Source organism: Pholcus phalangioides, unplaced genomic scaffold, assembly GCF_987345545.1.
Source record: "Pholcus phalangioides strain wild (caught in Gottingen) unplaced genomic scaffold, Ppha-v1.0 ptg000041l_1, whole genome shotgun sequence".
Classification (NCBI taxonomy): Eukaryota; Metazoa; Arthropoda; class Arachnida; order Araneae; family Pholcidae; genus Pholcus; species Pholcus phalangioides.
In genome coordinates this window covers 7,688,013-7,715,975 of record NW_028301627.1, presented here as the reverse complement: position 1 = coordinate 7,715,975, position 27,963 = coordinate 7,688,013, and the positions used below count along the sequence as shown (strand labels likewise).

Genomic DNA, 27,963 nt, shown 5'->3' with positions numbered 1-27,963 from the left:
AACGTGCAATGTTTTGAAAATCGTATAAATTTAAAGTGATATGGCATTTATCAAAGTAGGAATCAAAATAACAATATTAATAAAATTTAGATTGCAAAAGAAGAAAAATAATATCATTTTTTACCTGTTTTTTATCTCTTATTACATAAATTATTGTGGTAAAATGTACTGTACACTTTGATTTATACAAGTAATTTTTAATTTAGACTAACGGAGCAATTGTTAGAATAAGCATCTTTTCTTCATAATAGAACTCTCTATTGCACATTAATTTTACATATACATCAAATTTAATTTGTGTTTTAATTATTCATCAGTAATTCATGATACAACTACAAAGTAATCTCGAGCACTTATGACTTGGTGGAGGGGCCCTGGGCAGGGAAAAGTAAACAGAAGACCTCAAATTGGGAAAGAATGTCTAATTTCTTCCAACAAAGATATTTTGTTTAAATTTCACACTGTTCCGTTTGGGTATATAGGATTTCATGGTGACTTTAAACATATGGCAATGCTGTTAATAAGCTCTTCTTTTAAGGGAGCCATAGAAATAGTCTGTTCTTCTTTCAGAAACTTTCTCATAGTGACGAGTTAACCAAAATTAGCGACGAGTAAACGAGGGTTTAATAATATTGTTGTCTATGAGAGCTGGAAGGGCCTGAAGAAAAATGACGACTTAACCGGAGTGACGACTTGACGAGGTTTTACTGTATACCCTTTCTCTCCAAAGGTAATCCAAGATATGAAAGTGCAGAAAAATCTTCATGCTTCCATTTAATCGCTTTCATCATGTTACACTCTTATCGTGCGTGTGTGTATGTATATAAGCACATGTACACTACTTCTACTCAATCGTATACATGTACTTCCGAAAAATTTCTCTTATAGAATTTCTAGCAAATTGGTGGTGTCCGGAAAGTTCTTTCATATTGTATGCGTGGCCATGAGGTTTGTGTTCGAGAAGTTTTGCCATCTTTTTCGTGTAGAAGTTTCGTGTTACGCAAGTACCACGGTGAAAACCTGCCTGCTCTCTGCGGGAAAACGTGTCAGACGAAAGATCGGTTAGCATTCGTACCTGTACCTCGAAATTAAAAAATGGAAAAAAAAAACTTTTGAGCCGCTAATAGGGTTCAGACTGGGATCATCGCGATATGAGTCCATCGTGATGCCCGCACGATCGCGAAGTGGCTATCACACAGGGCCGTCTTAAGAGCATCATGCCCCCCCCCCCCAAGGCAGGTTCTGCATTGCCCCTAAGCAGAATATAATTCCATGTCAGTCTTTCCATACAGAATAGAGAAATCACATCTACAGTCAAACCTCGTTAAAGCGTCACTCGGTTAACGCGTCACTCCGCTTAACGGGTCACTTTTTGGAAGTCCCAATTGTCCTCAGGCAGGAATTGGCACAGCTATGGCTTATTCCGTTTGACGAATCACTAAGCCATATTTTTGGTCTTCCAAGAGTGACTCATTAACGAGGTTTGACTGTACATACTGTTCATAAAGTACAGGTGTTTCCTTTCGTGGATACCATCAGTGAATGATAATCTCGGGTATACGAACTCTTAAAACTTTATATTTAGCTTTATACGGCTCAAAGTTTATATTTTCTGTCTGAAGATGTTTAATCGGAAGAAACGATTTTAAAAAATTCAAATTACAAAGCTGCCGACGTAAAAACGTTTCCCGCACGGCTGTTAATGGAATACAATAACGATTATACAGGAATTTCGGCAACCAAGGTCATGCCCCTGATAAATGCTTGCCCTTACCGCAAGTTTGACATACGTCGTCACTTTTTGTTTTTTCTGAAATAGTATACGTATGTACCTTCAGTTACTTTTAACCTTTCCACGTAGTACATGGCAATTCCAGGTCCGGTGTCCAGGTGCCTCAGGTGCAAAAGGGACTTCATGAAGATGGAATCCAGTTAAAATTTTCGAGAGTATACAGTTAGACAGGGGCATTTCTAAACAGGTAAGGGCAGCCTCAGAAAAGTCCCTATAGTCGCGTTCACACGTGCAGTAAAACATCCCAGGAAGTTCCCGGTAACGGGGATTTTCGCTACAAACCATTCACATGACGTTTAGTTTATGCCGGTAATCCCCCCCTCCCTCTTCTTTACGGAAGTCGTCACTGGTTACGTGGGTTGGATTGAAGTGATTGATTCAAGATGGTTGACGAAGGAGCTTATAGCAGTTTTCGCGGCGCAAAGGATTACGGGAGAAAAGGTCGGTGTCGACCACCAATAAACCCCAAGAATGATGGGCTTTTTTTATGAGCTTTTCTCCCACCTTTTAAGTTGACACGCCAGTAATTATCACCAGAGACCCCCAATCTTGCACATGTGAACGGAGCTTATGATGCTCTTGAGACGGCACTGCATAGACCACCAATGTGTTGTGAGAAATAAAAAACCACACACACACAAATAGCTGGAATTCTCTGCTTTGAAAAGCGATGAGCATATATAGCTCATTTATATAATTTTATTTCGGAAATATTCGACGGATTCTCAAAGTGTGCGTCGCGTTCGTGGCTCATCGCCCAGCTTTTTTTCAGGGGCGTCGCAACGTCTTGATGTGGGCTTATTCAGTACTTTGAAGTGGTTCTTTCTTACATTGGGCCGGGGTTTTTAAACTGTGAACCTTGAACCTTTTTCAGGGGCGCCACGGAGCGGTGACCCTGGCAAAGGTGTTTTCGAAAATACACTTTTTCGTTAAAAAGCTCTAGGGAGCCGGCGTAGCTCACGGATAAGCATAGAATACGGGAAAGGGACGCCTCGCGTGGAAGAAGTTTTGAGAACCCTCTGCTTTAGGCTATTCTGGGCAGCCGCGGATAAACGATGATGAAGTCGGGGGCGCCATGGACGCCAAAAGTTTAATAAACACTGGATTAATTGGACGTCTCATGAGTTAACGAACACAACGGTCATAACTTTTTACAGAGAATGATTTCGCGATTCAGCTCACTACTGTATATGCATAATGATGAGAGAGAAACAGTGATTCAAAGGAAAAAGAAACTACACCATGAAAAAACACAAGGATTCTGAGTAAGTCACGTTTCAACACAAAATTATGCATTATTAAAGTATAGTACAATATAAATATTATCATACACAAATATAGAAGACTAATTTCCTCTCTCATTTTCTGCATTTCAGAGCAGTGCAAGGCATAGGCCCAGGGGCCTCAGAAAAATGAGATCTGTTTGAAATGTTCAAGAATTTGCCCGGTAGGGCCTCAGAAAAATCACTTAGCCTAGAGTCCCCCCCCCCCCCCCCCCAAAATGCTCTTAAGACGGTTCTGTTTCAGAGTGCAATTGATTCAAGATTATAGGTTTTTGTATGAAGAGATGGTATTTTTTTCGCCCGAAATATACTGAGAATCTGAATTTTCTGGATGTTAGGGGCCATTCAAGTATTACGTAAGCACATTTTTAGCCATTTTAACCCTCCCTCCTTGTCAGCAAAACACTGACATCCCCCTCCCCCGCAGCTTAGAATATTTCATATCTTCAAAAAGGGTGATTGATGACGTAAGCAACCTTCAAACCCCCCCCCTCGTCATCAAAAGTCAGCAAATCCGAACCCTCCCCCCCACCCTCGATGCTGACGTAATACTTGAATGACCCCTTAATTCGAAACTGATATTTGGAAAGGAAAGGGATTTGTCTCCTCCGGGACAAAAAAACAAATCATCTCTTCATACAAAAACGCCAAGCGAAAGTTTCTGTAGTTAAGGGAGGCTGCTATAGGACTCCACTCAGCGCTTCACGCCACTAATGCGTGTTATAAGGAATTAAAAAGTGTGTCTCTGGTGTATTCGTTGGCGCACTTTCCCGGTATGCAAGGGGATCAGGGTTCGATTCCCGGAGGAGACAAATCACTTTTCTTTCCAAACATCAGTTTCGGCATAATATCCAGAAAAAATTCAATTTCTCATTATATTATATGTTTTTATTTCACCCAACTGTAAGAAAAACTCTTCCAGAACTCCTCTTGTGTTTTATCTTGGGTTTTTTGGGGCTCGAAAGCTCAGAGCAGATTTGCACCTTTTCCTAGTCATTGACACTGCCCTATACACAAGCTAGTAGCTCTTGCGAAGGCACCTACAGATAACGTGGCATTTCTAGGCACTCTAAATCTAGCCAAGTCTCCTATACTATTTCTAAGAGCTCAAGCTCTGCCTAAGGTGCCCAAAGAGAAAAGGCGATACTTCTTGGCGTTTGAATCCTAGCCATTATTTCATAGGTTCAGTGGTCTCTTCACAACTGAGACGAACCAGCTTATATCCCCTAGGGGGACAGAGCGGGGGCCATGGTTGTCTCTTCACAATAGATTCCCTTGCCCAATTTCTTCAGAAGGCGCCTTAGTCAAAGCTGTTGGTGGACCTTCAGAAGAGAATGAGCATTTCGTGAACGCTATATACCCCCAGAACTAAGCAAAGCTGCATTAAGAGTCCTTTCAAGCAGCTTTGGATGTAAGGCACCTGTGAAAGGTATTTCTAGGAGCTCTACCGAGAGCGACCAATAGCGGGGGAAAAGAAGTTACAGCAAGATTCTGTCCTTTAATAAAAATGGGAACAGAGGCTGATCGAACCTGCTTCCAGATAAAGAGCTTGAGAGCAATTTTCAAAAATGAAAAATGTGAAAAAAACCCTCAGCTTTCTTCCTTCTTCTCTTAAAGGACTAGTACAAACCCAATCACTGTGAAACTGTAAGAGGCACAAATATGAATGAAGATTTTTATTTTTCTCTCCCATCAATGGTCATGAAGGTAGAAAATGAGCTCCATTTAGTCAATGAAGGTAGAAAATTAAAAATTAATTTTTTTTCCCCATAAAGTTTTTTTAAAGACCATATAGGGTTTTAGTCATAAAGGAGGAATAGGCACCAATGCAGGCAAAATTTTGATCCGCTCCCCCTCTAGCTACGCCACTGCAAAGGTGACTTTTTCCTCTCAAAGAATTTGTTTAAGGGAACAACGATTCCCACGTTCCGAAGAAGTGCAGCACTGGCGGGTGTGACAAAAAAAAAAAAAGCTTGCAATTCGCATTTACATCTTTGTATGTACAAAGGCAAAAGGGGTGCATAATTGCACAGGGTAATTACATTTAAGGAAACACCAAATAAACAGGTTTTATCTGTATTCATTCTTTTCGGTAATAAAATAAGTCTCAGAACTTTTTGAAGGTGGTGGTGGTATTTAAGCAGGGGCTGACACCTCATCTGAGTGGAATTTAAAACTCGCTCTTCAGCTGCGGAAAGTTGCCATGCATGTAATCCTGTTACATTCTTAAAACGGGAGTGAAAGGAATGATGTACAAATTAAGGTCTTTTTTCCACCACTCCTTTTTGTCTGCTGATGAGATAAGGCCCCTTTACACGTACGCTTTTGCGCGCGCGATAGCTGTAAACAACTTCAGCACCGCCTTCAAGAGTGTGCGTGTAAAGGCGAAAAAAGTGTGCAGTTAGGAGTGCGCGCAGGAACTGGTCATTCCAGCGTTCAATCGCGAACTCAAAATCGTACGTCTAAACGCAAACCCACCCTACGGGCAAAAACGGGGCGAATCCCTCGTCTCCTGCGTCGTCTTCCTTCATTATCGTTCTAAAAAAAGAGATGTATACAATGTAAATAATTTTTTTCAGCAATAACATTTATTGCAATTTTTTTTTTCAGAGTCTATTTGACGATTTTTTTTCCTTTTTCCAACGAATTGTTTTTTTAAAGAAATGATAAATTAGTTTTTCAAATGCCGTAATTACATTTATTACGTTGTCGTAATAATTTTCGAACTTTGATTTGGTTCCTTTATCTACTAACATTATTATCAGATTTATAGATATATTAAATTACTATTACTTTGATAACTTCGCAAGCTTTCATTTATCCTCAGGGTGTGGATCCTCAGCAAAAATTTAAAATAGTTTGACTAGGGGTTCTTAACCTATAAGTTCTTTTTTTTTTCTTTTTAAAGAAAATAAGAAAATAATTGTTTTTTTAATAGAAAAAAGTATTTTAAGAAAGATCAGTTTCAAAATTTGAAATTAACGATAGAAGTATGCTCGCATAATTAATGCAAAATAATGCGAGAATTGATGAAAGAAATTATTCCAAAATTAATAAAAATCCAGAATTGAAAAAAGATAATTTCAGAATAGATGAAAGCCTTTCAATAACTTGGAGCCTCTTTTTTGATTTGGCACTGGTTCCATTCCTGTTCACTCACCAGTTAAGACGCCTACCAGTGGCTACAGAAATTTCGAAAAAAAACCCCATTTTAATTAGAAATTTATTCAATACGCATATTTTTAAAATTGGAAATATATCTAGGGAACACAAAGTTGGTGGTGATGTTTTTAAGCCGTTGCTAAAAAGGTTAAGAACATCTGATTTAAATTTGATAGTATAAATTTGACTTCAACTCACTAGAAAAAAAAATTAAAAGGGATTTAGGGTTGTGGAAAAAACTTCCATTATCTGAATGTCTGAAGGTTAACAATGGTGCTGTTTGAAAAGAAGCATCCTATTCATTAGATCCAGCCAACTCTGCATTCATAGCAGGTGTTCAGTGGACAATGTGCTGTACTTTTCCATGATAAGATCACAAAAGATGTCCAAGATCAAGTGATGTTCAAAATACCAAATAAAAGGGATGTTTCATGTTATAAGATTATCGCCGATTTCATTTAAAACCAAAAACCATCCAATATCATGAATGATATCCAACTAAAAACGTATTGCTATTCGCAATTTTAATTTTATTGCTGTCATAGTATGACACACAACGGAATGTTGTTGTTAAAAATTTGAAAAAAATTATGCTTCAATTTATTTGTTATTTTTGCATTGTTGTGAAGTGCTTATGCTCGACATCAAACTGAAATGATTTTTTGAGGATATGAATACAACCGAGAGAAATTTATCAAGAATTTCTTAAATATCTGAAATAAAGCCCTACAAAATAACACCATAATTTCAAAAAAGTGCAGTGAAACCTCGATATAACGATACTCAGCGGACCAAGAAAAAAATATTGTTGTAGGGGGATTATCGTTATATCGGGAGGCAGCGGTTTAACATTAGAATATAGACATTTCCAAAAAAGATTTGAAGATATATCGTCGTAGAAGGATTTATCGTTATATCGAGAGTCGTTGTAGCGAGGTTTCAATTTAATAGTTTTTATCTATTTTTCTGGCTGGTAGTATTAAAAAAACATCGGCTACACACCGAGTCAATAACTGATGGAAGAAAATAAATCTGATTTTTTTTTCTTGTTTCGGTAAAATTATAATATTAAGTATATAAACAATTAAATTCAGAAAATGTAGTTAAGAGATAATTACAGCAATTAAAGTCAAACGAACAAATGAAAGTCGAATCGAAACAATAAAAATTTGAAATTAACGATCACAGAAATTTTATTTCTCAATTTCTTATCGATTGCATAAAAAATTACCATAAATTTGTAACAGTAATTTCAATTAATGATTACTGAAATTATTTTTAAAAATGAATAATCCACGTAGTGATAATAAGCTTTTGAAATCTATATTTTTTCCGCGCAAACGTCAGCCGATTTCGATCTGCCAACAGGGAAAAAACTTTGGCCAGGAACGTGGAGTTTTGTGCTTCCCCGAAAGTCCACGCGCCACGCAAAAGCGTATGAATTTCGCCACACGCTTCCCTTTACACACACAATTCTGAACGGGGCCTTCTTTTGTGCAGGAAAGAGCGCGCGCAAGAATGTGCCTCTTTTTAACAACGCGCTCTTCAACGCCGCGTTCCTAACCGCCCTCTAATCTTTCGCGCAAGAACGTCCCGCTCCGGGCGTGCGGGGAAGATTGTACGTGTAAAGGGGCTATAGGGAAAAAAAGAAAGGTGATAGGTTGTAAAAAACATATCACGCCAGTGATGCACCTAAGCCCAGATTAACACACCGGGTTCATATAATTAAAAAATAGTAAGTTAGCGTTGACAAGTGCGTGGTCGCTCATTTTGGTTCGAGCAACCCACGTTCCTCTTACGAGTTGAATGGGGTCACCGATTTGGGAATTCTCATTGACGAGCGGCTTAGGTTTTCTGAACATTGTTCAGCGGTGGTCAAAAAAGCGAATAGAATGCTTGGTCTCATTTTCAAAAAGGTCTCTTTGCGTTCTCCTAAAGTCATTCTTCCGCTTTTTCGAGGCTTAGTTCGTCCTGGACTGGGGAATGCTGTAAAGTTTTGGAGACCATACCCAGGGCCGCAACTAGGGGGGGGGGGGGAGCAAGCGGGTCTCGTGCCCCATGCGCTAGATCCGAGGGGGCGCAAATTTCATTTTGAAACCTCTCCTTCAACATTACAAGGGGACGTCAAAATGCGCGCTTGTCCCGGGTGACCACGCATCTAGTTGCGGCCCTGACCACAGGGGCCATTCAAGTATTACGTAAGCAGATTTTCAGCCATTTTTGACCCCCTCAGCAAAATTTCGTCAGCAGCTTAGAATATTTCACATCTTCAAAAAGGGGTGGTTGATGACGTAAGCAACCTGCAAATCCCCTTGCCATCAAAAGTCAGCAAATCCGAAACACACCCCCCCCTTCGATGCTGACGTAATACTTGAATGACCCCATACCTACAAATTAACATTGGCTTGGTTGAAGGGGTACAGAGAAGAGCTACGCGTGTCCTTATTGGCACACGGGGATACTGCTAAACCACACATGCACCTCGTCCATATTCCTCTGCGGAACCTCTAACGAATTGGTACATGCGGGAATGTGCGTGTACGTGTAGTGAAACCTGACGTGAAGTTTGTTTCTGTGTAAATGCTTATGTGCAGTGCTGCCATCTGCCACCAGTATTTTTCCTAACTGTGAGTGAAGTGTAATGATTGAATGATTTATCGTTGTAGGCCTGTTGCTCTCTGTGGCGAGACTTTTTAATGGGGAGATCGGCTCGCGCTCGCATTTGCGCCTCGAAGTTGGGAAACACACCACTGCGGTGTTGGTGGGATTCGAACCCGGATCCTCGCGATTCGAGTCCGTCATTATGACCACTCGACCACCACAGCGGTGCACACGGGGCTGAAGAGAGACTTTTTGAATTCGTTCACATTGAGACGAAGGACTAGGTCAACGAGTGCCCAAACAAGTGGCAGAGAAAATTTTTACAAGAATGAGAGTGAACAAAAGAGTGACCTATAGGCAGGGCCGTAGCTAGCTATTCCTGTGCAAGAATTTGAATTTAGGCCCCTTCCAAGTAGGCCCTGTGCGGGTGCACCTGCCTATAGGGATAGGACGAAGTGATTTGACTGAATACCGAATACCATTTTCTTCAAATTCATCAAAATTATAAATGAAATTATTTTTAATAAATAATAACGATCCGGGTTCGAACCCCACAGTGGTTGTCGGCTGAAGTTGGTTTTCTGTGGTTACCAACTTCATGGCGCAAATGCGAGCCGATCTCCCCGTTAAAAAGTCTCGCCACAGAGAGCAACAGTCCTACAACGATAAATCATTCAATCATAACACTTCACACATAGTTAGAAAAACTGGTGGCAGATGGCAGCACTACACATAACAAGCATTACAGAGAAACAAAAAAAACTTCACGTCAGGTTTCACTACACGTACATTCCCGCATGTACCGATTCGTTGGGGGTTCCGCGGGGGGGGGGGGGGGGGTGTAGCAATAATAGGTAGGGCCTCCAAAAATGACTCGGGGATCCATGATGTTCTTAAGTCAGCCACCTCGTTGGGCAATTCGCCTGTTGTGGCGTTATATTTGTATTAATTAAATAAAATCGGCAATTTTTCAAATGATTGCTATTGAATTTTAATTATGCGAATTATTTAAATATTAAGAAACTGGAAACTGAAATATTTTTATTGCCATGATACTAACAATCAAATTTAACAATAATCTATTGCATTTTAATATTATAGCGAGATACCTCAGCTAAAGACTATTCGTCCTGGAATCACGTTCGTTAGCTGAAACGCGATTTCCCATAGGTTTCTATGGAAAATCGTTTGATTCGTTTCAGCTTCTGCCTGAAATTTTAAGATAAAAGATTTTTTTATCTTAACATTAAGTATTTTAATACACCGAGAATGCTATAAAAAAAGACACAAAAACTGAGTGAAGGCTAAAATGAATAGCTTCGAAAGTAGATAGACGAGAATATACAGGAAGATGAGAGATGCTCTGAAGATCTTTATTTCCCATTGCACTATGTATACAATCAAGACCAGCTTTAATCTATTAAAGCTCGTGTTGACGAAACCCAATAGAGTTCATAAGGGGTCATTCAAGTATTACGTCAGCATCGATGGAGGGTTTCCGATTTGCTGACTTTTGATGACAAGGGGGGTGGGGTTGGATGATGCTTACGTCATCAACCACCCTTTATGAAAATATGAAATATTCTTAATGGCACCTTATTCGGTGCGCCAAAAACGGAAAAAAAACTTTCGATAGTCATTGGGGAACCTGAACTAACATTCTCCCTGTTGATAAGTCCCCTACAGAGCCATTTTAGTGATCTCTAAATTTTTCACAGATCCTTCAAGTGCTCTGGAAATGTTTTTGGGCCGCTTAAGTGCTCTGGAAATGTGCCACGCATCACTCAAGTCATCCGTAATTACACGCCGTGGATCACTTAAGTTATCTGAGATGTATCGGGTAACTTGAGTGATGTAGAAACGGCCTGGGGGGGGGGGGGCTTAAGTGCTCTAAAACTATGCCACACATCACTCAAGGGATCTCTAAGTGTGTGACGGATCGCTTAAGTGTTCTGGAACTGTGTCGCGGGTTACTTAAGTGATCTTTGAGCCCTACTTCAGTGATCTGAAAGTGGGCCATGGGTCACTTAAATGCTCTGGCATTGTGCCACGGGTCATTCAAAAGCGATCTGTATATGTGCCGCTTAGTTCATTTCTACGAAATTGAATTTGAGGGAGGCAAGCCACATCAGATAACCTTCAGGGCCACATTTGGTCTGCGGGTCAAGGATTTACCATGTATGGCTTGAAGGGTGGGTTGCAATGAATTTCTTTGAGATAAATTTTGAATTCTTAGCCTTCGAATAGCATTGAAAATAACAGAAATCGATTATAACAACGTATAAAGGTATTTTCTTTCGAAATTTAAATTTTTAAAAAAAATATTTTTTGCAATAAAAATTTTTTTCGTCTTGGGGATGGGGGGGGGGGGGTGAAGGCCTATGAGCCCCCTCCCCTCCCGCGTATGTTTCTAATCCCAACAATATGCGTTAGGAGGTGTGGGGGGGGGGCAGTGCTGCCGAAATTTTGCTGACAGGGGGGGGGGGGGTCAAAAATGGCTAAAAATTTGCTGACGTAATACTTGAACGGCCCCTAAGTGTCCCCGTCTATTTGTGATTTGGTCAGCTCATTTCTGAGTCTGGTGCATGCAGATAAAAAAAGATAATCTCTCAGACTGTTCAGCTTGATGAGTCTCACACTGAAAAAACGCCTTGCTCTGAAAACATAGGCCCCTATTTTTTTAATTCAATGCACTTTCTATTTTGGCTGACCCTTTCATTTTATATGAAATAGTTCAAAGAATTTCAGAAAGAGCATGGCTGTAGTGTGCCTTTTCAGGGGCCCCGCGGTAGACTTTTCTTTTTAGCCCATCTTGAAAGGGTTATAGTCTTGGGCGGAGATACGGGGGGGGGGGCGTTGCCCTCCCCAGCGTCAAAGGTGGAGTCGACTGATCTAATTTATATATGAATTGACATCATCATCATCGTGCCCCCCCCCCAGACTTCCAAGTCTATCTCCGCCTATGGTTATAGTCAGGGGGCGTAGCCAGAAATTTCGTTCGGGGGGGGGGGGGGTTGGACCAAAGTGACAGAACAATGGATTTGGCCATCTTTTTCCCCTTTTTCGGTAATTTTCTCACATTTCGGGGGGGGGGGGGAAACCAGACCCCGAAGTCCCCCCCCCCCTCGCTACGCCCTTGGTTATAGTTGTGCAAAGTAAGTGTACATTTTTTTGGGGCCCTGGGGTCAGTGCTCCGGTTGCCACAGCCTAGTTATGGCCGTGAGGAATAGATACATCTAAAAAAAGATTCAGAGGTGGACATGAATAAATCGCACCTTAGTGACAGCAATTCTGATGATTGGTGCGAAAATACAGCTCACGACGTGGTTATTTTATGTTAGTACATGCATTAATAGCATCGAAAATGTTCTCTCATGAGCTGAATCTGTATTCATTAGCCGAAGCAGAAAAATCACAAAAAAATATTCATTAGCCGGAAAATTTGTAAGCTGAGGCATTTCGTTAGCCGAGGTATCATTGCACTAACAGAATTCAATTTCTTTTTAACACTTGTTACAATTTTACATCCAATTAAAACAAATGCCAACCATTATTTACTCTCAAGTATTAATGCGCCATAAAAAATTTACGACTTATTTTTCCTCTCCAGATGTTCTCTTTGCCCCTTTCAGTAGCTCAATACGTATCACGTCTAGGTACTAACTTCGTTCAATTAGTGAACTTGTGCAATTCATACTCACTTGCATTCCCCATTATTTGCAGTGAGATTCTATTTTGTGCTTCACTGATTTTTCCTTATCCTAGAAATTCACCGTTGCCAACCTCTTGCAACAGAATGTGTGGCGCATACTCTAAAAAAGGGAGTGGCTTTTACTCTAAAAAGGGATAGGTATACACCACACAATAAAATATAATCAGTAAATTGTTAATTTATGCGAAAAATTCCAATTAACATAATTTTTTAAAACTAGTTTGTTGTGCTTTGATTTGCAGATATTCGGCCGAACCGAATAATTGGCAAAACGGCCGAAAATACCGAATAGTAGCCGAATATTCGTCCCATCTCTAGTGACCTATAGTCAGAGCTGCAATTAGATAGTTGGTCGGCCGGGGCAAGCATGCGTTTTCGTGCCTTGTAATGGCGAAGGAGAGGTTAAGGGGTGAAATTTGCGCCCTCTCTGCTCCAGCGCCCTGCGCAGCAAACCTGCCTGCTCCTCTTTAGTTGTGGCCTTGCCTATAGTGCAAAGGACAAGGGCAGTGAGCAACCAAAAAAGTGTGCAAGCTTGAGAGGTTCCTAGCTTCCCAGGGGGCTTCCAAGATGGGTTGTTCAAATCCACTTGCAGCCAGGGATTCTTGAGCTATGGGTCATGGCCTAAACTTGACTCGCAGGGGCTCCCTAGAGGAGTCATAAAACTCCATTAACGGTAGAGAGCAAGGGACCAGGTTAGTGAGAGACCAAAACAGTCGCTTAGAGCGCGTGTAATCATGAGAATGATCAAAAGAGTTATATAGAAATCAAGGGATCAAGCCAGTGAGTGACCTAGAACATGTGCATGTGATTGACTAAAATAGAGTGTGAGCGTGACCAAGGGACCGGGTGAGTGAGTGACCAAAAGAGTAACCCAGAGAGTGTGAATATGAGGGTGATCAAGAGTGGCTTAGAGAGAGAGAGAGTGACTTGGAGACACAAGCCTATTCACAAGGGTAGGGGCGTAGCAGATTATAGCACAAGGCAGTGGATTTGAGGAATGAGTGGTCAAGAAAATTAGACTGAAATGAAAAAAAATGGCAAAAACATAAATTCCCAAAAGCAGAATATGCCGAAATGGTGACTAGATTGCAGAACAATCAGTGCTACCGCAGAACAATCTAAGGATTTTAAGAAAATAATAGAAAACACTATTGTGGGGATTTTTACAGTAGAACATTTCCACTCAACGGAGGGCTTGTTGCAGAACAATGTGAAACATTCTGCTTTTGAGCATAAATCCACCTCTGTGTCCAGGACTCGATTTTTACGTGTGGAGGGGGGGCCCCCCGGCATAGCATAAATCAATAGACCCCTTCACTAATGTCAAAGATGTTTGCCAGTGAATATAGCCTATACTGTTTGAATTTTAAGGGTTCCCAAAATAATGAGGCAAATACCATACATGTTCATGAATAAATCAGGCCCTGCCCTTATAATAAAATACAAAACGATTTCGCTCCTCCCCGTCCAGAATTTTCTGTAACGAGCCATCACTGATATAATAATTACCATAAATCAATCAGTCTATTCCAGAGGATTCTTAATCGATTGGTCATGACCCAAACCTGGGACGCGGGGGGGGGGGGGGGGGGGCTTCCAAGATGGGATGTTCAAATCCACTTGCAGCCAGAGATTCTTGAGCTATGGGTCATGGCTTAAACTTGACTCTCAGGGGCTCCCTAGAGGAGTCGTAAGATTCCATTAACGGTCCTGTTATAAATGCACTCATTGGGTCACTGGTTTCACTAATTTTGAAAAATAAACAGCCCCCATTGGACGCAAAGCTGATTTCGTTGTTGATTTTGGATCACGGCTGCAAAAAGATTAAGAACCCCCTGGTCTATTTATATAGGCTTACGACAGATATCTGCTTCCCTTGTGCTTCAATAGTCAAAAACCCTGAAAACACCCAGGTTTTTTGCTGTCCCTCGTTCTAGACTCATTGTCCCGTCCAAATAGGAGCTAAGCAAATAACTGTAGCAAGCCCGAGGATGAATAGCATGGACTCACACTTATGGAAATCAATCTAGCATAACATTAAAACTTGGTATTCATTTAGTAGGAATAAAAACACGTTAGCAATATTTTCAACGTGGCATGAACAAGACAGCCAATCTGCACCGTTTAAGTTCACAAAATAAATTTCCTTTCATTAAGTAACATAATAAATCAACATAAATGGGAAAAATCCATTGTACAGCAAAAGCGCTTCATGACATTCACTGCCGCAAATTCAAAAATGATCACTTCTATATAATTTTATCACAATTCAACACAAACAGTCCTTTTCAAAAAGCAAACAAAATAATATTACATGGGTATATACTGAACACGAGTGTCCCTAATTTCATGGCCTAAACGTTAGATGGCAGTACTCACACCAAACCCATCAATAATCATCATAGAATTTTCCCTTTGTCGTTAACCGTGTCTGGTGCTGGTAGAGGGAGGTGCATAGACGAATCAGTACAGGAAGTCGTTCTCACCCGGAATAACTAGCGAAAGGAGAGACAGTTAAAGTTAACATAACGGTATAATAGTAAAGTAACTATCCTATTACGTGCAGGGAACAACAGCGCAATGGAAGTTAGCCATTGAGAAATCAGAAACAATGGGAGATTTTTTCCCCAATGGCTTAACCTTCAAAATTTTCTACCAGGAGCGCTGCCTCTCTATATCATAGCTGCCATCTTTGGAGAATAAGAATTAGAGAGATTTTCGAACGAATCCAGATCTCACACAAGAACAAATATACAAGAGATTTTTGGAAAAAAAAATTAATAAAGTGAAGATTATTTTTTATGGAAAACGCGTGACATCCCACTAGCCATCACCAGCAGGGCTACACACGCCCTGCTGTATGTAACTCGGCTAGTACACACATTACTAACTGAGTGTAATTAAGATTTTGTTACTACACTCACATTAAATCATGCCATTTCCTTATTCCATTGGGCCCAAAAGCGGGACATGAAAACTTAGCGAGATCTACGTCCATTTGATATACAGGTCATATAATGGATTTGATTGTCAAGGAGCCAAAATGACATTGGCTGCTTGGCGAATTTTGTCTTTTCCCTCGCCAAACTGAAATATTTTTTGTGTGTGATTTGGTGCCAATTTAAATTGCATGAGAGAAGAGAGTGTGGTGTGCAAAAAACTTGTGGGCACATAAAAAAAAGGGCTATAAGAATAAACTGTTAAGTTGCCAGTGTGTTGTAATAGTGTGAAGAACTTTCGCCATACAAACTTCATCTCAATTTCATTCTCAATTCTAATAACATATAGATAACTATAGTAGCTACGGTTATGGATAATAGTAGTGCTATAATTATGCGTAATTCGGTAAATTAATAAATAGAAGAATATGTTTATCAACAACCATCTGTTATCCTTAAAATTATGCTCGTGACATAATTTTTGAGAGGGGGGGGGGCAGGAGAAACTAAAGACAACATTTATATGGGTAAATTCTTTTCGGAATAATTCCCCACCCCAAAAGTATAGATTTTTTATGTGATCACACTTGAAATATTAGGGAAATATACCTAGGGTTACCACATTCCAAAACTGAGGAAGGAGGGCTTTTGCACATGCACTCTTGGTTATGACACTGTTCCTGATTTTTACAATAGATGGTGTGGCAACAGGCACGGATCTATGTGGGGGGGGGGGCCCACAAATGAAATGTGAATATGGTAATATTGCATTCAATAAATCTGTTGAAAATTACTTGTATCAATGCTTTTGATTAAATAACAAATTCAAGAAAACTTTGACCAAAAAATAGAAAAAACGGGGGTATTTTTCAAAAACAGTCGAAACAGAGGAAAAATCGTGACTGTCAAGGAAAATACGGGACAGTGCGAAATGTATGGTCACACCTATTCAGTGTTTTTTTTAAAGTTCTAGATCCGTCCCTGTGCGGCTTTTGTGGCACAAAAAATCCTGAAGAACTTTACAGACCACTACTTTCTATATCTCCCTTCCCCTCAAGGGGATCTTAATGGTGTCAGAGGCAACCAGGAAAAGTTTTTGACGGTTTAAACTCACGTCAAAAACCTCAAATATTGCTTTTCAATATAAAAATTCCCATCGGAAGTACACACATTAATTGCATGTAATGTTTAAAGTGACTATGTTATGCAAAGAATAAATATTTAATATGATTCTAAAATAATTTTCTACTCTCTACAGAATTATTTTGTACAATATATATATTGTTTTCTTCTAAAATAAACAATTTGAACAGAGCATAGCATAAAAGCTGAAGGGTAAACTATGGAACGATTTGACATTCTTTGATTCAAGATGTTTTTTTGACCTTCCAAAATTTCTTCAACTGCTTATATATGCGTGCATTGATATAAACCATCTGCTGTACTCTTTTTACAACAGATAAGTGTTTACATATATGATGCAATAAACTTTTTTAATGTTGATTTCTATTATTAAATTATAGAAAACCATTGAGATACTCTTACTGTGCATAACATTGAAATATATCTAGAGATCAAAATACTAAATTGTAGGACTAAAATGCCATTTAATTTGTACATGAAGCTTAAGAAACTCCTGTAACTTATCTTCAGTCAAACTTAGTTATTCTTACTCCTGCATTATGATATGGTACATTTACTAGCATTTATAATGCAATGGTTTCCCAGTTGAAGCTTTATTTAATTTTAAATGTGCAAAAAACAAATGCTTCGGGTATCAAGTCCTGTCAGCTCTGCTTTGATTGAAAAAAAAAACTGTGAACTTATAAAACCTGAGCTAAGAAATTTTTAGGTGAAAATAAATAAGTTTAATTAATGCATTAACAGATGCTGCGTGAGAATTTTTATATGGAATAAAATTTTTGGGCGGATCAGAAAATTTAAAATATAGAAATATATATTTTTCATCAGTAATTACCATTCTGAATAAAAAACCCTTTAATCTACATTAAAAAGTGTTTTGTTATTATTTTATCAGGTTAACAGAAACTATTTGACATCATTGGCAGTAAGATTTTGATAGTTTTAATACAGATTTAGTTTCTGGGGTCAAAAACCTAACCCTGATGCCCTATCACATAGCCGCCAACTTTTGAAAATGAAAATTTGGGAGATTTTGGCACAAACCCGCATTTTATGCTTAAACCACTCCCTAATGAATATAATAGGGATTTTTCCAAATAAAATAGGGATTTACCAAACATAAAAGTTAAAGTGTAGGGAATAAAATCCCTACTCAAAAACTGAAGTCAAATTAAAATAGGGATTTTACACACATGGAAGTTAAACCCTTGGGAATAAAATTCCTACGCGAAAAACAAGTGAAATTGGAGGCCAAAACTTCAATGATGTAAAAATAAATATTGTGTTCAATCAGAAACGCTGCGAACAAACATTCTGCGGGAATGACCCCAAAATCATCGGAAGATGAAGGAAAAAAGCGTGAATTTTTGAAGAACACTGACTTTTTGTGACACTTACTTGATTTTTTTTTTCATTTTACGAGTGATGATGGCAGTCTTTCCATGACAGATGTTTATGTCCGTAACACAACTTGTACAAAGCTTGTACAACTAGATGAAAGGAAATTCATCGGAATAAGTATCTTTAAAATTGATTAAATATGTTTTTGCTTATCAGTATTCATGTTTTGTTATATCGCATGTACGTAACTTCAACAAAAGAAATTTCGACCATTCGTGCGCATGAGGAAAGAATACATTCTTTCCTCCATGATACGCGCGTCACTATAATCTTCAATTATTATCCAGGACTATTGCCTGCTAAGCCATTTCCCTGCGCGATAAGACAAAGTTTCTTGTTACCATCAGAGGGTTTGTAAAACTTCCTTAAAAAGGGAATTTCCTCATTTACGACGTGTGACGTCATTTCGAAAGGGGGAAAAAAAGTCTTCATGTCCCACAAGAAATTCCTTAGGGATTGTTTTCATAAGTGGGGATTTTTTTTAATGAAGTAGGGAATGTTTAGGGACAATTAGGAATTTTTTGTGATTTTCTTAAAAATTCGGGATATTTAAGAACTTTTCAGGAGATCGAGCGATGAAGCTAAAATTCAGGAGACTTGGCAGCTATGCTATCATACATATTTTGAATAAGCAGCTCTATTCCACTTAGTACATTGAACACAGGTAATCAGTAGCTTAGAAAAACAAACCACGAAGTTATATTTTATATGTTCTAGACTCTTATGTTGAAAAATTCAAAATTGCAAATTATAATTAATATTTTGTTTTAATTACTGTAATAAATCAATGTTTAAAAATAAAACATTGTAATATGTAATGTAAGTTTTTCATCATGTTGTATACCTATTGTGTTCAAAACATTATCAAAAGACATTCTTCTAGGTTTTTGATGGTTTTCGACAGTTTTTGACACTTGCGAAAATAAATAAAATCAAAACCCAACCCTGTTCTAACTTAAGGTACCCGGGCGTTGGTGGGTGGGTCCATGCATTAGGATGGCACATGCCCTCTCCCCATTTTTTTTTTTTTTCAGAATACAGCTTTAGCTGTTGCTGAGAAAACGATTGCATTCTCAAAATGGATGTTATGCTTGTCTTCTTTCAGAGCTACTTTTTTTTTTTACTGATTTTTTTTTTTTCATATTATCTCGGAACAAGTTGGTCCGGGGCCTTCGCGATGTTTGTTTCTTCTTCCCCCCCCCCCACTCCCAGCTTTTACCCAGGAAGAAGAAGAAAAACCCGAAAGCCCCGGCTTGATCATGATTAGAATAGCATCTCTGCCTTGCCTAGAGGCAACTTGCTTCTTTTTGTCGTTCTCAGTGGCGAGTGATGAAAGCATGGGCAGATATACAGTTCGTTGTTGGGTGGGGTGATTTCACAAATTGCTAAAAAATTAGTCGCTGCGAATGACGTCTGGTAACCTTAGATATACCAATTTTTGGGGGAGTTCGGGAGATGAAACTCATTCGTTATAACCACACCACATGTTTTTGACACCAAATCAGTGCATTTCGGCTTCTTTCTTTCTGCAGGTCTTGTTTAAAGAAAAACAAAGAAAAAATTTACGGACATTACACTAAAGAAAATATTTAACATTAAACAAGAGGAATTCGCCAAGACAAAAAAGAAAAAGACGCCAAGAGATATGGTTATAACGGAAGAGTAATACAATTAGATTACAAGAGATTATTACAATAGAATATAAATTTTTGTGACTTGGCAGCTATGCTATAGTCACTACACTATATGGATATCATCTAAGTTGCATATAGCCGTAGCTCTCTCCATTCGCAAATTATTCAAGGTTGAAATGAGTTTTCATACTGCCTCCTCTACGCGCCCCCACAGGCACTCTGTGCTACATTTACTGCAGCATATTATGCAATGAATATTGGTGGTGGTGGTCTCGGTGCGCACTATAATTCCACCTTTTATTTGGGCTATGAAGTAAGAAACATTTTTTGTATACAAATCTATAATATAAGGTTTCATAGGGTGCACCGAAACCTCATTCATCGGCTTCTTCTTTGATCAGTCCTGGGCATTGTAATGCCTGATGTTCACTCAGATCGATGCTACTGCCGAAATGTTCATCGCAATTCTCGCACACGAATCGTTCTTCTGCGATGTGAATCTTTACGTGTGTTCTCAAGTCCGAACTGCGGCTGAAGTTTTTTGAGCACATGTCACATCTGTAAGGCTTGTCGACAGCATGAGTGTCCAAGTGGCGCTTGAGGTCCGCCTTCCTCGTATAACTTTTGAAGCACGTTCGGCACCTGAATGGCTTCTCGCCAGTGTGTATCCTCCTGTGGTAAACGAGATGGCTGCTCTCGTAGAAAGACTTGCCGCATAAGTCGCAGGTGTGAGGCCTGTCTCCAGTATGCGTTTTCATGTGGAACATCAAGCTCCGCTTGCTGATGAATCGCTTCGGACACTCAGAGCAGGCGAAAGGAGTTTCGCCGCTGTGCAACCTTTTGTGCACAGACAGGTGAGCGTTGTTTGAGAAACACTTGTGGCAGACTTCACATTCAAAGTCCTTGACCCCGTAGTGAGTCTGCAGATGCACCCTGAGGTTACTTTTGTGACTATAGCTCTGCGGACACAAGTGGCATTTGTGGGGTTTGATTCCTGCATGCATCCGCTGGTGCAGGAAGAAACTTCCATGCCACATGAACGCTTTAGAGCAAATATGACAGACAAAGGGTTTCTCATTTGAATGGAGTCTCTGATGAGCGTTCAGGATGCTTTTCTGCTTGAAGAACTTGTTACAAACTTTGCACTGGTAAGGCTTCTCGCCAGTGTGTGTCCTCCTGTGACATTCCAACTTACTGTTTTTGATGAACGATTTCCCACAATATTCGCATACGTGTGGTTTCAGGACATCTTTCGATTGTGCGTCATCCTCCTTCTCTAATATTTCTTCATCTTCGGGCAAAGAACTGCCCTGAATATTCACCATCACGTCGACCTCTTCTTCGATCGTTTCGACAGCTTTGTGGTGCTCTTCTAGGTGAGTTTTGAGATCGTTATCGCAGTAATATTCACTGTCGCATTCGTCGCACTTGTGCAGCTTCTCCCCGCAGTGCTCTATCTTGTGGAAAAGCAGGTCGGCCTCACAGCAGTATGCTTTCGGGCACAGGTCGCACTTGAACGCCTTCTCGCTGTTGCACAGACCCACTTCCTTCGCCGCGTGGCTCCTGAATCGGGGGATTGGCTGTACTTCTCCATTCACCTTATGGAACGCTATAATTTTTATCTTTTCCATCTCTCGAAAGATAGTTAGGGAAATGAAATTGAAGAAAACCGAAGGTTTTGAAGAAAACCGAAACGCATGTGGCAATGGAAGAAGCAATCAGGTGAAGCTACGTCCAGGAAAGAAGACTTCTACAAGGAAAATCGGAACCTCAGGTTTTCAAAAGCATTTTAATATGTTGCGTGCCGCCCTAAAAACATGAGAAAGAAATAACCATGATGAGTATGGAGTAAATAAACTATTTTACGATACTTCAACTATTAACATAATGACGGGATTCCAATTTTTGGTTGGTTTAGCGCAAAGTTATTCTGTGCCAAGGAAGGGATTCAGACTGACTCGAATTAAAATCACCCAATCTGAAAATGTTGTGAAAGGTTTAAACCTTCAATTGAAGGGGGGTAGGGGGCTCGTGATCGCATAGGACAGCTGATAGGAAAAATATGATCGGAAACACAATTAAAACATTCAAGAAATGAATCGAAAAAGTAGTTTGAAATAGTTATATCATATGATCATTAATTAACAATTTTGGGGGTACATTGCGATAATTTTGATAAGCGACAATTATTAACTGAAAGAGCTCTTTAAATTTTGAGACTTATATCAGGCCTGGATGTGATGTTGTGGAGGATGTTAGTTCATTCAGATATGGGGGATTTCGATGGTGGTGAAGAAGATTGGCATGATCGTGTGGAGGTGGTGCATTGAATCAGTTGATACAGAGACCAGTTCTATGTCGCTGAAGATCACAGGCATGCCATATCCATTGCCTATGATGGCCATGGGAATAACCCAGGAGGGCCGATATATTAGCTGTTTTCTTCAATCTAGAACAGGAATCTTCAACTATTTGCTCACGAGCACCATAGTGCTCTCAGAAGCACCTAGACCGCACAATGATCATATTCGATTTCATGCTCATGAGTGCTTGCTCAATGTTCCAATTAAAACTCATTGTAAAATTGCATTCAAGGATTTAAATCACCCTGATTTCATGCATTCGCATATATTAAACTTGCCTTAAGGGTGCTCTTTTTTTATGATAGGTACAGGCAGTGCTTGCGACTGGACAAACTCCTCGAATCTTCCTCCATCTTATCGTCCAGTGGTCTTGAGTACCTCGCGGTGCTACCTTTTACATTGGTTTTGAGTGTTCCGTTGCATCAAGACATTATTTTCAGGTATCGGAATATTACGCCTGCTGCTTAAAGTTTTAAATTCCCATTTTATTGCATAGGAACGTGAGGTTAAGCAAGCCGCTCTCTCTGATGACACGTACCAGAAAAAGGAAAAAAAAATCACCCAACAGCTTCTCCAAACAGGTTTTTTCTCTCCCTGAGCGAGCTTGGCATAGTGCTGGCAATAGCCAGAAGGGCATTAACGACCCCCCTCTGCAAAAACGCTATACAACACAAAGAGTAGGCCAGCACTAAAAAAAAGACCAAAAAAAACAAACAAACAAGGTTTTTCCCCCTTAAAGAAACCCAGCGTTGGACATTGATGCAGTTATTTTTGTGAAAACTACAATCACATATACTAAATTGAAATGGGAATTTTTTGTACTATAAAATGCTATGAAGCGGATCTTCACAAATGTTTAGATCAGGGTTGGCCGGCTTTTGACACATGGCAGTTTTTGATGGTTTAAACTGTCACTTCAAAAACCCTACATCTAAAACCTCAAATATTGATTTTCAATATAAAAATTCCCGTTGCAAATAGACACATTGATTTCATGTAATATTTAAAGTCACTATATTACACAAAGAATAAATACTTAATAATGGTTGTAAAATAATTTTCTGTGCTCTCTACAGAATTATATTGGACACTGTATACGTGCATTTTTTTCATGTAAAATGTGCAATTTGAATAGAGCATAACATAAAAGCTGAAGGAAAAAACTATGGAACTATTTCATGTTATTCAATTCAACACGATTCTCAACCTTCCAAAATTTCTTTAACTACTTATACAGTATACGTGTATTGATATAAACCATCTGCTGTAAGTACTCTTTTCATAACAGATACATGTCTTTTACACCACATATGCAATGCTGATTTCCGTATTAAATTATCTAGATCAGCGGTTCTCAACTGGTGCTCCGTGTGCACTTCCAAGGAGCTCTGCGGCGACTCGAGGAAAATAAAATAAATCAGTAATACTGAAAAGGGCTCCGAGCCTCAAAAGGACTCAAGGAAAATTTAAATAGATGGAAAACAAAGAGGTCTACAGGGGTCCGCCACAAAAACTATATACAAAAAGGGCTCCTTGAGTTAAACAGGGCTACATCATAGAAATTATATACTGAAAAGGGCATTGCAAGTCAAAAAGGTTGAAAACCGCTGATCTAGATAATCCCTAATACTTAAAATATCCTTATTGTGCATAACAATTAGAATATGGCTAGCAATAAAAATACTAAATTGTCCTTTAATTTAACAGTGCTGATCGCATATGATGCCTAAGAGAGAAAAGCTCCTATAACTTAAGTGTAAAAGTAAGAATCACAAAAAAGTAAGACTGACAACATGTTTTTGACTGTTTTGATGCCCAGTAACTTTTTGAGGTCAAAAACGTAATCCTGTGATCTTCTGTCACACACATATTTTGAATAAACAGCTCTATTTCATTTTGGAAATCAGGTCATCGGTAGTTTAGATAACGTTATCAGTTTGGATAAAAATGGACCGCAAACTTATATATCTGGTCTACACTCTCGCTGTCAAAAAAATGAAAATAGCAAATTATAATATTAATATTTAGTTTTAATTCTTGTAAAAAAAATTTTTTTTTTCTTCTTTTCTTTTTTGACACATAATAGTGTTCTAGACTCTGCCACGAAGATGGGCTGGAAGAAATCTCGGCAACAGGATAAGTCCAGCGGCAAATTTCTGGCGTTCATTCATGCGCCTGGATAGGCTATGTTACAATTTGTATTGCACTCTACTGAAGGTATAGATCATGACAAAAAGGATCAACAGTATAATAAAAAGGAAATGACGAACCTACAAGCCTGAGGGAGTAATTCACAGTATGTCATTGGATTTTTTGTCGTCAAGTTTTTGGCTGCACTAAAACAATATGGTGCTAAAACTACCCTCTCACGAGCATTTTCAAATAACATTACTAGGTATTCCTACTACTTGGCGGTAACAAATATCATAAAAAAATTATCAAACATTGGATTGGTATACCATATATTGAAAACGGGGGAAACCCCAACGGAATAAAGTATATCGACCAGATAAAAAAAAAGTGCCAACATACAACAGAGAAAATTGTCACCAAAGCAAAAAGGGGGATATACAATAGCTATACCTTTTCTTCCCCCTTGGCAGTTTTTACATGAGGTGACATTTTCGCTGTGAAGTCCGTTTTCTATGAGGTTGAACATTTTTATATCGTCTCTTTTCCTGACCTCCAGTTTCGAACATGCATAAGGATGTGTGGACCCAAGAATCACAGACTCAAGTTTCTAAATGTCAGGTCAACTCTACATAAGGAAGGAGGAGTTGGGCCCCTAAAGCGAAATACGCCAAAATCTGCGACATACGTCACAGAACAATCAGTGCTACTCTGCAGAACAATCTGAAGGAATTGTTAAGAAAAGTGCAGCGAAGAAACACTATTATATGGGAATTTTTACTACTACTAAACCACACATGCCCCTCATCCATATTCCTCTGTGGAACTTCTAACGAATTGGTACATGTTGGAATGTGTATGTACGTGTAATGAAACCTGATGTAAAGTTTATTTCTGTGTAATGTGTGTTAAGTGTAGTGCTGCCATCTGAAATCAATTTTTGTTAAACTGTGAGTTTTTCTCAACTCATAGTGCGTGAAGTGTAATGAATGAATAATTATACCATTGTAGGCCCGTTGCTCTCTGCGGCGACTTTTCAATGGGGAGATTGGCTCGCATTCATGCCTCAAAGTTTGGAACCACTACTGCTACTACTTCCCAAAGCAGAATGTGCCAAAACCTGCGCCGTACGTCACAGAACAATTTGGAAGAATTTCAACAAAACTGCAAAAAATACTATACGTATATGGGGATTTTCACCACAGAACATTTCCAGTCAGCTGAGGGCTCGTCGCAGAACAGTGCTAAACATTCTGCTTTAGGGTTACTACTTAACCAAACATACACCTCGTACACATTCCTCTACGGAATTTCTAATGAATCGGCACACGCCAGAATGTGTGTTCTGAGTGTATGCTTGGCTCTAACATTTACGTTGTCGAGTTGCGCTTGTTTCGTGTTCATGCTGCCATCTGGCTTCTACTTTCCGAAGTAAAGATAGAAATGCTTGCATTTTCATGTTTTGTCAGTATCGTGTTGTAGGCCTGCCTGCTCTTTGCGGAGAAACTTTTTCAAATGGGAGACCAGCTCACATTTGTGCCTTGAAGCTGGAAACCGTAGAAAACCAACTTCAGCTGACCGGCACTGCAGCGACGGCGAGGTTTGAACCCGGATCCTCACAACACGAGTCTGCCATTATGACTATGGGAATTTTTTACTGCAGAACATATCCAGTCAGCCGAGGGTTCGTCGCAGAACTATACAAAACATTCTGCTTCTGGGGAAGTCGGGAGCGTAATTATTTGCGACAAGATAAGCCAATGCTCTTATAGTTTCCAAACGTACGTGGTGGGGGGGGGGGGGCACATAAAAATAAAGATATATCACAGGGAAATGACACAAAATAAAGAAACAGTCACCAAAAGGGATTTATAGCTGTTTCCTCATGTTAAATTAGCTATTTAAAAAGTCATTCTTTGCAAATAGATCTCTACTACGGGAAATGATCTTGATCTATGTGATCCACAATTGTGGACATAATTAAAAATACTTTTATGATCTAACAGTAATCAATTTAATAAATTATAAAAACTAAAGTAAATAACAAAGTCAATTTTCAAATTAAAATACAAGTACACACACATTGGCCCCCCCCCCCCCACCTTCCTTACAAAGGGTGGCTGACAGGGCTGCAGTCACTAGGCCCTTATATTTATAAATAAATATAATTTCTTATAGTTCAAAAATTTACTAGAAAAGGGGTCCCAAAAATATCCTAGGGCGGTGGGGGCTTTATTAAAAGATTTTCAGAGGGCCCCCCCCCCCCGGGAAGGTTATACATGGTAATGTACAATATTCATTATATTTTTTTACAACAGAATTATATTTGGAAAATATAAATTAATGGCTGATCCACTAAAGTAAAATAAATTTTAAAATTCAAGGAGAACTGTAATTATTAAGAATTATCAAATTATCTCACCACAGTACACAAAATTCCCGAGAATTTAGAGACAAAGCACTACTGATCGAAGCGGATGGAGTGTAAACACAGTCATCCTATCTCTAATTACATCTAGACGGTCTTGACTACTCGTTGTTGTTTTCAAACTCCCTACAAAAAGAATATGACGTACGTTATGTTCATTCCAAGCGCGATAGGTTTATTGACCATACTTTTCAAGAAACATGCGGGACCAAAGTTGGCTGAAATCACTGAGAGGGAGGGAAACAAGCTAATGGCGGTAAATGAAGCCACTACTGCGAATCTCAGTGGAGTAAATTTGATTACACAGAAAATTGAAACATTCAATGTGACAAACATTCAGGGACGGGCTTATATATTTTTGAGGGCCGGTGCGAAAACAGCTTTGCGGCCCTCTAAAATTATTTTCCCCGTACCTTCAATGGCTTGGAGCACGTCAGGTTTACATTAGCATCCGAGAACGACCATCAAACTATGAAGTCCTACTACCAAAGCCTCCTAGGAAGCTTTGCCACTACCGTGGCAAATTAAAGCAACACTTCCTAGAGATGGAAGGCCTCCGCACGGGTTGCCATGAACGTCATTCGAACTACTTAGCAAGTGTGCCACATTTTGAAACACAGCATCCTATTTCGTTTCTCCTTACTTTGGCGTAGAATATTCCTGATTGGCTCACAAATACCGCATAGTAATTGGATGTGGGGGCACAGAAATCACCAATTCTGAGCCCGATCATTTCTTTCCCTCACAACGATGATACTATGCACGCGAGAAGGGGTCCGACCCTGGACCATAGGCACTGCAACGTGGGGTTGAAGATGTTTGAGCCCCTCCCTAATAAATTGTGTGAGGGGGCTGAGCCAGCACCTCCTACAGATAGAAGGCCTCTGCAGTGTTTGCCATAAACGTCATTCAGACTACCTAGCAAGTTTGCCACATTTTGAAACACAGCATCCTATTTCGTTTCTTCTTATTTTGAAGTAGAATCTTCCTGATTGACTAACAAATACCGCATAGTGATTGGATGTGGGTCACAGAAATCGCCAATTCTGAGCCCGATCATTTCTTTTCCGCACAACGAGATGATACTGGCATGAGTGAAGGAATTATTTTCCCTGAATATTCTGAGGAAAAATAGACTACCTACTGACGTCACAAGCAGCATGCGGAGGCTTTCTAGTCTCTAAGAGGTGCTGCTCAATGTAAGGCCAACCGAGCTAGAGATTACGTGACTTCATTCGTCCAAACTAGGGAATGCATTCCCTACGAATATGAATATATTCCCTACGTTCACCTTCAGCACGTCAGATGTAATGTATCATGTGACCAAACACATCGATTCCGCCCCTGGTCTTACTCGAGGATCGGACGAATGAAG

General features: G+C 39.5%; 1 protein-coding gene across 1 annotated transcript; it reads right to left on the bottom strand.

The window, feature by feature from the left end:
- Window positions 1-19,677: 19,677 nt before the first annotated feature.
- Window positions 19,678-26,701, bottom strand: LOC149065212 (uncharacterized). The gene is made up of 2 exons (XM_089254403.1): window positions 26,583-26,701; window positions 19,678-21,476 (listed from the first exon to the last, which is right to left on the bottom strand). The coding sequence occupies exon 2, from the start codon at window positions 21,296-21,298 to the stop codon at window positions 20,042-20,044; it is 1,257 nt and encodes a 418-aa protein (XP_089110529.1). The 5' UTR covers window positions 21,299-21,476; window positions 26,583-26,701; the 3' UTR covers window positions 19,678-20,041.
- Window positions 26,702-27,963: the final 1,262 nt, after the last annotated feature.